Genomic DNA, 12422 nt, shown 5'->3' with positions numbered 1-12422 from the left:
ACTTCTATTGAGAATATTACGTTTGTTTAAATGACTATACCGATGATATTCTTCTTCGAACTCTAATACAAAATAGGATAGGGGCAAGCTTCCACTTGCTGCCTTCCTATTTTCCAGGCACTCTCTCGTACTAAAGTCATAAGAATATTGGCAGAACTAATGTCCAACTTGAGCAAGAAGAAGCTACTTACAGTAAGCACCATGTGAGAGCCCTCTTGACCGTACGTCCATCTTTCCAGTACCACATAGCATACGGTACCACGATCTACCGGCAAGACGTCTACATCACAGAAGTCAACTTATTTTTAGATCGTTTTCCACCCATAGTGACGTCGACAAGAGCGTAGATCATTGGTTACTATAGCAACACTTTCAATCAGCACTATATGCAAAATGCGCTACTTGTCAGTCACGATGGCCAGCCACATCCATATACTACTGTAAGCTCTGCTAATTCTACTAGTATATTTTTTTCGCTATTCTAAATAGGACCCCCTACACTAACGCAACCCTATACAAGAAATTGATTACCTTTTGTTTTGTCATTCATAACTTTCAAACATTGGGGGAGAAGAGGAAAAAATTCAATCTCTTTTAACTTCGAAATAGGGCTCGTTGATCTAATTGAAACGACGGCCTAGTTTCTATTTGGATTTGGTTCTTATACTGTCTCCAATTTACTGCTGTTCTTTTTCTTCTTGCAATTGAATAAAAATTCAAGGGCCTAGCCGTCACCTTGATAAAATGGCCATTGATGGTGGTAACTTAGTTTATTTTTTACTCCTGGTTAGTATTTGTAATTGGAGTCTTGTGAATGCGGATAACGACAATTCCACTGGTCAACCCTTTCACTTAATATTGGCTATTAAATCCAATGATCCTATTCCTACTGTGGGTTCAAAGTTAACATTGATTTATAACTTAACCAATAAATTTATAAACCCAACGAGTACAAGTAATGTCACGCTTTATGGTTCTATCAGTGGTATGCAAAATCGCTTGCCCAGCTCTTATTCTTATGCTGAATCTCCTACTGACAACTATACAACATTAGCATCACAAACTTTTTACGACGGAGCTGTTGTTGAATTTTTAAACGCTAAATTCGATATTCAATTTGAAGCAGATTTCACCGTGGATAATAATGTCAAACAACGACGATATATTTATTTTACAGTCTCAGCTAATTACACTGACGACGGTAAGCCACTATACCGATGTTTTTTTCTTCTCATTTTGCCAATAAAATATGAAAAAATAAATATGTTACTTGTTGAAAGCGCTTTGATGATAACTAGAAAATGAGAGATAAATGAATATCAATTAAGAATAGATAAGAATACGCTATATGATTTTAAATTCGTAATTTTTCTCCCCTGATTAAACTAGACGGTAATATGAAAACAATATCAAATACTACCAGTATTAGAATGGCTGGAATTACAATTCAAAACCCAATAACTTATCCAACTTTAAACTGGCCTGCTACCCTTCTAAATAACCTGACTGAAGGCGAAACCCTTAAAGTTGTCGTACCAATTCAATTACCTAGAGGCAGAAATCACATTATCTTCAATATTGGTAAGTCGTTGGTAAATAATTAACTCAATCTAAACAAATATATCCTGATTAACAGCGTTTTAATTCGTACAGACAGTCAAGAGTATTGCACAATCTTGAAATGTAACATTATCTATGCTATTATTACAGACGCTATTGGTATCAATCCAAACAATGTACCTGCTCTTTCGTTAACTCAATTTTATGCTCCGCCAAAACCCTCCGTCACCTATCATCTATCATCCAACGTCAATAAACAATCACTTACATTAACTGGCCTCAGTAATTCACTCGATTATTCTACCTCTACAACTTCATTTTTTATCAATATGGGAGACGTAGAATTTTCACCAAATGCCAATTCTACCATGACTACCGTCGATCTCGAGGTTAGCCTCACGACCGGTCATTTAGCAATCTTATCATCATACTAGCTAATTATCATGATTTGTCATTATCTGTAGCTGTAAAACTCTTTTTCTATTACCTCATATTATTGCCATAAACGCTATTGCTTTTTCTTTTTTCCCAATACAGTTTCTTTTTCTACATACTTCACCGTATAATGCCATTCCAGTACCCAGAGAACGCTGCAATCTCTGGTTTCGCCCAACTTATAATAACATAGATAGAGCAACTTTTGATCAATCAATAATCCTAGATTTAGTCCGACCAATTTTAAAAGTCTGGAAGGAGGCTAAGGTATGATGAGCGCTAAAATGATTGTTCCATGTTATGGACATTTTTCTTTCTAACTTATACTAGGTGGTATATGTAGTTTCCATTTTAATTATTTGTTCTTGTAAAATAGGCGGAAGAAACCAATTTGCAAGCTTCTGTCAATTTCAAAATTATTGTTTCGCATAAAATTTCATCAACAGCTTTGGCATATAATGTGACGATATTTGATACACTGGATACATCGGTTAGTCCAGGATTTATTCCTCAGATACCGACTACATACTTTTCAGTTATTCAGCGTGGACGATTCTTAATAACTAACATTTCTATACCAGTTTTGAATTGTAAGTAAAATCGAAATATCATGATTTCACCATGTTTTATCCGTAATTTATCCTAAAGGATGCTCATATAATGTTTTTATTCCTTACGATAAGATTTTGTTTACCTTTTTTGGGGAGTAGTATAATGCTAAGATAAAATAACCTTTATGAATATCTGTCTTATTTTATCACTCATTCCATGCTTTGAAATATCTTATTATATGCATAGTTGGAATGAATTATACCGTCTCTTATCGAGCTTTAATTCAGTCTACACCTCAGGTAAGCTATCTGTATTGTATGTACGTGAACTTCTTGTTAACTTTTATTGTAAAATGGCATGAAAAGAAAAAAATTTTTAAAATATCATTACAATTGCATATGTTAAGACTGACAATTAGCAACGGTAATTCTAAATAATGTTAATATATATATGTTTATACTCCTATAGTCTGCACCAACTAATTTTACATCTGACACAAAAGTCGAATTTAACACTTTACCAAGTTCCATCCCAATACCTTATTCATCAACGACATCGGTAATTGCATCAATCTTAATAATTTCGTACTATTTGTACTATATAGTAAAGAATACTGATATCTTAGCTAAAAGTAATTCATTATGGCTGATGCATTTCTTCGCCTTTATTATTTTATCTCAGAATCATAACAGTGCTTCTACATCGGCAAATACTGCGAAAAACCGCGGTTGCATATCCCTTGACTATTATACCCGAACGATCGTTAGTAGTCAATATGGATCACTTTATAATAGAAATTGCTCAAATTTACGTAATTTATCTCATCATCCTAATCTTTTACTATTTCTAGTATAATAATACACAATCAATCCTAGCAGGAGTTTTTGGTGTTATTGGCGGTATCTTTATCGTCGTTTTTATGGGTTTCGGATATGTCTATACAGATCACAAAAATTACGATAATATTATTATTCGGAAAAAAAATCGAGTCTCGCCAACCACCTCATCTTTTGCAGTAAGTTTAGTATATATATATTGATCTAAATCTTGCCTACATATTGCCTTTATTCTTCGTTTCAATTATCCAATCAACTTGTAGGTTAGAAAAAATCACATAAGCACATAAACTAAAAACTTGTTCTTCCTAAACTTTTAATTTACAACAGCACGACAATTATCACGATACAACTAGTGGCGGCGGTGTGCGTAATTTAATGCCAACGATATTCAATCGCAGCCCCATTAGACCTCAAGATTCTGCTAAGCCAGTTCCAACACTATATCAAATGAAAAGGCAAGCTTCATTAGTAGTCTGTTTTAAGAAATAATACAAGATTATCACACAAATGATAATACGATCTTGATATATTATAACAAATCCATCAAATTAATTATACCTTCCTATCACTATTAACAGTATATCGCCTGTGGAAAGTATTTCTACTATTCTTGGAATTCATAGCGAAAAAGAAGCAAAATTAGAACTGGATATGTAATGATCAACTAGATAAAATGTTTACTTTTCGATATATATTTTTCTTGCATTGGATGGCATTCATTTCTATCTGCTATTGAATTATAGTCTTGATATAACCATATCATTGCAATTTGACGCCGAAATGGAACAACAATACGAGGAATTATTAGTTGGAAGTTTTACGGAATTGATTGATGACATAGAAAGAAATGGTGAAATCAGGCCCGAGGACAAGAAAAAGGTATGAATTTGTAATGCGATAGCACAGTCTAATAGAATTTTAATGATACCTATTATATTTGAAATCTATTCTCTGGACTCATAATTAAAATTTTTAATAATATATGCCTAGATTTCCAAAGATTTCCATGAATCTTTGGATAAAGTTTCAGGGGATTTATATAGAAATTCAATAAAAGACATGAATTCCATTATCGAGGATCTAAACCTCAAGAATCAGGTCAGTTTAAAATAAGTACAGATTTTAGACTAGAATTTGATATTATTTGAAACTTTAAGTTAAGAAATATTTATTTACGAAGTATACGTGTATATTATCGATACATTAGGCAAGAATTAAAAAGTTGGAAGAAGAGCAACTTCGACAAAGTCAGGATGTTAGAGAGCGAGTAAAATCTATGGCACAAAAGGTACCATCGGATTTATCTCAAACCTCTTATTAGACGTTGTAAATAGCCTACTCAGCTATTTAATTGAATATTTTGATAATAAATATATATATATTTATAGTGTAGGAAGCACTTTATGTTATAATATTAGAACGTTCTATGTAAAAAATAATCTGTCTTTGTACTTTTTGACAACAATAGAACTAATCCGTACTTCAATTAATCTCAATCTAATATAGAAACAGAAAAATTTATTAGAAATGATGGAAGATCAGCATCGTTTGGAAATGAAAGATTTAATGCACGAAATTACTTTAGAAAATGAAGAGCTTAAAGAGAACAGGCGCAAAGTAAGATAATGATTATTGGCCATTAATCTAGCTGTAGCTCCATGTAATAATAAGAAACTAGCTTATAAATTGCATCAAGTTTCGACTCTAAAAGCAGAATACAATTAATTTTATAATCACCTGTATAAAATTATAATTATTGGATAAGGTATTAACATCGATATATCTTCTGATAATTTGTATAGTATTTGCTTGGCTGCAGGTATAATAGTAATCCAAATCATTATATAAAAATCGTCGATATCTAATACATCATACCGTAATACTTGATAATAACAAATAAAATGCTACTATCGTTTGTGTGTTACGGATTGCATATTCTCTGACAGTAGATAATAAATTTGTTACAGGAAAGTGCGGTTCATAAGAAGCTGGAGCTGAAAGAACTGTTACAAATTACGCTAAACGATTTAATCGCAGAATATAACATAAACTCCGACTACGCTGATAAACTAGTCAGGCAGCATAGTGAAAATATTCGAGCTAACGAGGAAATATTTAATGAAGAAGTAGCTAGACAGAGAATGGTATTAGAAGAGCGATTATCAGCTCGACGCGCAATGATCGAAGAACTGGTAGGAATTTCCTTCTTTAATCTAGTTTCAATATCATTACGTATAATATTTCAGACATATGTGAACATAAATAACTTTGTTACTATTTATACGTTAATCTATTTTAAGTTAAACTAGAAGTGATAATGTCTAAATCTCCAAATAGAGTTACGTATCTGTTAGAATTCAATTCTATCATCTTTAAATGATTACTTTAGAGTAATGAAAGAAAACATACGCACGAAAATATTAGAAGCATGATTGATTTCCAAAAAGAACACATGGATGAATTAATACAGTAAGTTGGCTATAGAATTAGCTAAAATATTTCTGAATGGATTAATAATATTGCTGTTGTATTCCATATTATATGTCGAAATAGCTACTTCATAACTTGCTTACTTGATACGCAAGGTGTAGCTTTCAAAACTGAACCCACTGATATTTGCATACATTAGTGAGAAATGTAGCATAAGAGTAACAGCAATTATTGCAACAAATACTATCTACAACTTTCTCACAATTGATTTCAATCCTTTGCTGTAGACAACAAAAAATTTCAAGTTCTCAAGCTGAAAAATTGATATTTAAGATCGATAAAGAAGGAGATGCGTTATTCGAGCGATTTAAACGCGATCAAACGAATCTGTGTCGTAGTTTACAAAAACGCTTAACAGATGAACAAAAGAAGCAACTAAAGCAAATGGTAATTAACTAATAATTACGCGATTTACATATATAATTTTCTACTATAAGGTACATTTAGAATAATAATCTAAATTTACGATAACGAATAAGTAACTGCTAAAAGGAAACTGCAGTTCTAGTTATTGTTGTTGCTGGCTAATGAAACTTATTGCAGCCAAGCGCCTTCGTGACAACCTAACTAAACTTGATGTCATTAAAGGATTTTAAGTAATTACGTTCATTAATTCATTTGCTGCTGGATCATCTATATCTAATAAGCAAAAGACTCTTAGTATAGATCACAACATTCTACATAATAACAGCGATAATTTGTACAGTTAATAGCTATACTTTAGAATTTAAAGGTGCCAATAACATTAATCTACGCTCAGAGCAGATAATATAATGTTAAGGCAATCTATTAATTAAACTTCTCATTTCCATGTTAACTTATAGAGCCAAGAGCACAAAAAATTTCGTGATGAAAAATTTTCACATATGCAAGACGACCTAAAAAACGGCAAAATAAGTAAGATAGACGTTCCATACTTTCCATAATTTTATGTTCTTTCCTCATCAAAAATACGGCAAATTATTTCACCAGTTAAAATTTAAGATCATGCCAGCATTACTGCTTGATATGCATATGAGTTAACATTTTATTAATATCTTATCTGTGTTTACTGTACAGCAATTGATCAGCTTATCAGACAGAAGAGTTCCCTGGTTAATGATCAACGAGAGGAAATGGAAATTGTTGTTGCCAAAATGGATAGTAAGGTAAAAAGAAATGCGCTAATACTGAATTTATTAAGAATTTCAGTGATTATCATATTTTTGCTCAATATCAGTAATCTCGTCTAATTTTACGTATATTATGGTCTAAATGAGATCACAATGGAGTCACGCAATAATAGGACGTAATACAATGCCATGCTGCACAAATATACTGAAAAATTCCATACTTATACGAATCGAATGAGTTTAATTGATTAGTGTACTACTCTTCTTGTTAATTTTAGGCTATTGAAGAGGTTCAAACTAGCCTCCGACAACTATCGCTAGATATTATTAAGCAGATGCGTGCAAATATTGATAATTTTGTAAAAACTTTACAAAAAACTGGTTAGTATACTGGCAATTAAAGTTATTAAACAAAAATAATGTTGTTTACGTAATTGATTATACTAAAGAGATTTTTATAACTTATTTCAAAATATCCCAGTTGGTTCGTTAGAGCAATCTTCAGGCCAAATTTTCAACAACTATTTTAATAATTTGGAACAGTCTCAAGCTGCATATGAACAAGAATCAAATCGACAGCGAGAGCAATTACAAGTAAATAGACATTTCAGCAGTAGATATGAAATTATTTTAATGTTGCCAACTATCATGCTGATCTATTTTATTAATGCTTGTGTAGGAACGACTAAAAGAATCAAGAAAAAGAATGAAGGAAAGACGTCAAAAGGAAATTGAAGCTGAAGAGTCCGCTTTACAGCATGAAGAGAAACTTGTAAAGTAAGTTGGAAAATCCGATAATACCTCTATTTGAATATTAGTGCAAGTAAACTTAAAATATTTAATCGACTCTTGTTTTCTTGATATTAAACTGTTCATATTACATCGAATTCAATATATATTTACTCTAATAGCCAAATTATAGACAACCAGCTAGTTCTATCTCAAGAAGATAGGAAAAAATTAATTCAGGAACATGATAAACAAGCTGCTAAAATCTCTAACAGGTAGGATAAGAATCGTTAGCTCGAACTGCCGTATACACAAGCAGAATTTCTTGTAGGCTATCTTGCTATTATCTGTTTTGCTACATACTATAAATCGCCCTGTAACAAGGCAAGTGAATAAGCAAGCATAAACCTAATACGAGTATATACACCTCTAAAGCTCTCCTTTCATTTCCACTATTTGGAGTTGAATAGCGATATTGAAGGAATAATATAATTAATATTAATAAAATCAACATTTATTAGTTTGGCATTGAATAAACTACGCCAAAAACGATTAATTCAAGAAAAGCTTTCAAATCGGAAGAATCGTGAAACTGAAAAAATCGAACGTAAGATTAGGAAAGAGACAAAGGTAATTAAAATTATCGATTATAGGCTGCAAGATATTGATTTGACTAGAACCAAGAGTAAAAAAATAGCAATTTCATTACAGCTTTATATCTCCTAAGTTATTCTCATACCGTAAAATTACCCGCTAGAAGCTGGAAGATATCGATTCGACTAGGACTATTAATATGAGAACGCAGTCATTTCATTTTAATGTATAATTATGTAGTTACGAAAATATCAAAATGCCATAAAATTACTTTACAGAGTCATGACAAAAGTTACCATAATTAATTTCACCCTCTGAATTTAATACCAGCAATGCGTTATTCTTATGCCCTAAATCCTAACTGAATACTAATTATAACCCGTATAAAAAGGATTCTAAAACTATTGTTACCGTGTAGAAAATGCAAAATAAAATTGAAGAGGAAGTTGAAGATGTTAACGAAGCAAATGCTAAAGCGGATGATGTTGATTTCAACATGATACAGAAAGAAATCGGCGAGAAAACAAAAATGCTACAACTTGCAGAACAATTTGGAGAAGATGTTCTAGAAGATGTTAGTTATATTTGAATGAACTTATATAATATTCGTTTTTGCAATATTGTATCTTGTAACTGAGTTGCTTTTATTTTACAATATAGATTCAAGAAGAAATGATCCAACAAAGAGAAATAGCATTAATGGAACAAGAGGAAAAACTTGGCGCTATGGTTGCATCTTTGCAAATGGAGAAAGCAAGACAGGTATCACAGATCTCTAGTATTTACTATAGTATACCTACTCCATTCTCGGTTATCTTGAAATAATATAGTATGAAAACAGAACTAATGCATCATAGCAGGCAAGATATGCTAATTTATGGCACTATTATATTCATAGCTTGCTGTAATTGAATCCCAACAGCAAACTTTAGCTAAATTACAGGTAAGCTTGGTGTGCACAAGTTAGGAAATGAATTTATCTTCGTCTATGTAATACTACTCGTGTACTATGCTGATCGATAGCTAATAGAACTTATTTATAATTGGGCTATAGTTAAATATGATCGACGATCTTGCTGATCGTGGAGTTGTAGATACTTCTGGATCTCAAGAAATTTTCGAAAAACACAATGAAGTTAGCATCAGATGAGCTATATAATATTGCACTATCTTGGAATACGTCTTATGACGCGTGATTATACTTAAACTATTTAGGGAGTAGATCGACTAAACAAAAAATTGACTCAAGAACGTGAAAAGCAAGCCAAGGTAAGGATTTATGTAATACTTTGGGTGATTTATTAATTTAAAACATGCTCAATAATAATATACAAAGTAGTGTAATCACTTAGCTTGGTAATAAAATTATTACTTATTTTTTTATAGTTATTAGAAGAGCGATTAAGCAGAATGAGAGAGCAAAATATTAACGCTATAAGAAGGGAACACGACGTAAATAATTTAATTTCGAAATTGTTATTAATTGTTAAATTATATTGATAATATTACTAGATGGTATATTTAATTGTGACTGTAGTATTCACTCTGACTTATAGCAATATTTTATAGCTTCTAGTGTATCAAGTGGTTTCAATATATACCTAATTATAGTAATACCTCATTTTTTATACTGAAGGACACAATGAAAGCAGCAAAAGCAGAAGGTAACAAATTTGCCTGGCACGTTAGAAGAGCAATGTTAAAGGCTAAATTTAACGAAGAACTAGAGCAATACAAGCAGAGCATGGATGTACGTATTCGTCAAAGCCTAGAAGACTTAAACCGCGAATTTCGATTGAAAGAATTTAAAGCCGTCGAAGAACAACAATTAAGATTAATTGGTTCATTAGTCAAACTTGGTAAATTTGAACAAGAAGAACTCATGGAAGTCTTAAAATTGCTTTTCCCAAGAAAAACCAGCGAAGAGTTGTCTAATATGCTCAAAGTTATCTACGATTCTGAATATAAAAATCCCAAGGCTAAAAATAAGAAGAAAAACGGAAAAACCAAATTGATGTAAGTACATCGTATGTAGCAAATTATTATCGCCTTTAAACCAAGAATCAACCACATCGAAACTATATTAGTAGCATATCAAGGCTATGGTCGTCGAATCTAGCACCATCAGAAATTATTAAAAAAGTATAGCTCAGTTAATATAGCTTATCAAATAAGTAATGAGATAGAGCTTTATATGATAAAATTATCCAATAAAAGTATAATATAACCTGACAAGGCGATGTGTTTATACATATGTAATACATCATTGCCATAAACTACTAGCTTAGCCAATCATTACTCTTATACAAGGATAACAATCATAATGGATAGATGAATTGATGCATATGAATATACCATTGCATTATTTCGACTAAACTAGCATTGTAATTATGTTAGCCATTATGCCATTGCTAGTCTGCTACCTAGTATTTGTGATATTGGCTTTGTTGTCATTTTGGTAAACTTAGCCAACAAAATAGCATAAAGTATGATTTAAATGCAATCAGGGCTAATTAACTCCTGATAACTATAATAGCAGAATTAGTTCACCCTAACAATATCGCTTAGATTTCATCACATTGATACATCTACTCATTTGTAGGTGTCTTATATAAGCTAATACAAAAGATGGATGCCGCTGGGCACTTTCTACAATAATACTATTATAAAGTTGTACATTAACTTAGCTATTATGATACTACACAATAATGAAGCAAATTTTAATCGTAATTCGTTGCCTATTACACATACCTGTACTTGGCTTCAAAATAATTTCATTTTAACTGTATAATGATCTCGACAATTTTACTTTGTCAGCTTTGTTGTAGAGTAAAAGTAAATAATATAACTTATCAACGTACAATTTTTTGTCATCGTCAGTTAAATAAACTGTACTTTAGTTGAGATCTGGATGGATGTAAATTTTATGTGAGTTCAATTACGTATGAAAAATGTCGTAGCTAGCTGACGAGGTCAAGTTAGTTTATATTGTAATCAAGGGAATACAAATTCCGATATGGGAAATTAATTAGATACTATATTAAGTTACATTCATCTACATCAAATTCATTTGAGTTCAATTTTAAAATTATTTCCTTTTAGTACATCAAAATTTGAAAAAACCAAGCCATTAGCGGAGAGAATTAGAGAAAATCGAGAATATAAGTCACATGCTACCAATGATAGTATCTTTCCGGAAGACGATCTTCCCAGGCCAACTTCTACTAAAACTAAAAAGGAGAAAAAGTAGGTTATTTTGAACTTGATTGGATTCATGAGTTAGTCCACGGTTTTATTAAGAGTGAAAAGGGGCACGTACTGATATCAATTAGGATATTATTTTGAAATTGATAAGAACGGCTTTATCTTTTAGGAGAGCAAAATCGTCGAAAGAAAGAAAGTATAGCATGGATGATACTGAACCGATCCTGAATGAAACTAATCGAAGTCATAAGAGCAGCAATAAAAGCCGAAGCAACAATGATTCCAATCAAAATGCCGATGTTACAGTAGACGACTTCTTTCAATAGCTTTAAATAAGAATTTATATAATTTTGTAAGAATTCCAGTTAGAATACAACGCTTTGAAATAATGCAGACAACCAGCAGGATTATTCCAAATTTTTAATTATTCTATTTCATTCTAACATATTTTGACGCGTTAACGATAGTTGACAATCAAATGTCCTTTTTTATAAATTTGAAAATGTTGTATGACATGGATTGAACCTTGCTGGCGACCTATAACTCTTTGGTTATTAATTCTTTTTCGCATAATATAATGATTTATTTTTACATCAATCACATCATTTTGGGTATATTAAGTTATTTCACGTAACAATAAAAGAAATGTTACTTTAGCGAAAATGATCAAGATTCCATTTTATTTAAAATAAATGTTTGATATAATTTTAATAACAAAATAATTTCGTAGTTGGCTATTGTCAACGTTGTCCAAGTTTCGGATTATTATTCCATAATTAAAAGCATATTATACTACTTTTAAAATCACCAAAATTAATTATTATTTACATCGTTAATTTCGTTACTTTCATGACAGAGCTAATATCATCAGCGGTAAAAGAAGGCAAAAAAATGTAGAAAATAAATC

General features: G+C 31.4%; 1 protein-coding gene across 1 annotated transcript; it reads left to right on the top strand.

Annotated features, from left to right (window-relative positions):
- Window positions 1–744: 744 nt before the first annotated feature.
- On the top strand, window positions 745–3875 carry TRIADDRAFT_58526 (uncharacterized protein; the record flags this gene model as incomplete). The annotated part of the gene is made up of 10 exons (XM_002114698.1): window positions 745–1201; window positions 1390–1581; window positions 1711–1949; window positions 2098–2262; window positions 2372–2585; window positions 2794–2846; window positions 3016–3105; window positions 3229–3309; window positions 3398–3562; window positions 3714–3875. The coding sequence occupies 10 exons, from the start codon at window positions 745–747 to the stop codon at window positions 3873–3875; spliced, it is 1818 nt and encodes a 605-aa protein (XP_002114734.1).
- Window positions 3876–12422: the final 8547 nt, after the last annotated feature.

This window comes from Trichoplax adhaerens, genomic scaffold, assembly GCF_000150275.1.
Source record: "Trichoplax adhaerens TRIADscaffold_8 genomic scaffold, whole genome shotgun sequence".
Lineage (NCBI taxonomy): Eukaryota > Metazoa > Placozoa > Uniplacotomia > Trichoplacea > Trichoplacidae > Trichoplax > Trichoplax adhaerens.
This window is presented reverse-complemented; position numbering and strand designations above follow the sequence as displayed.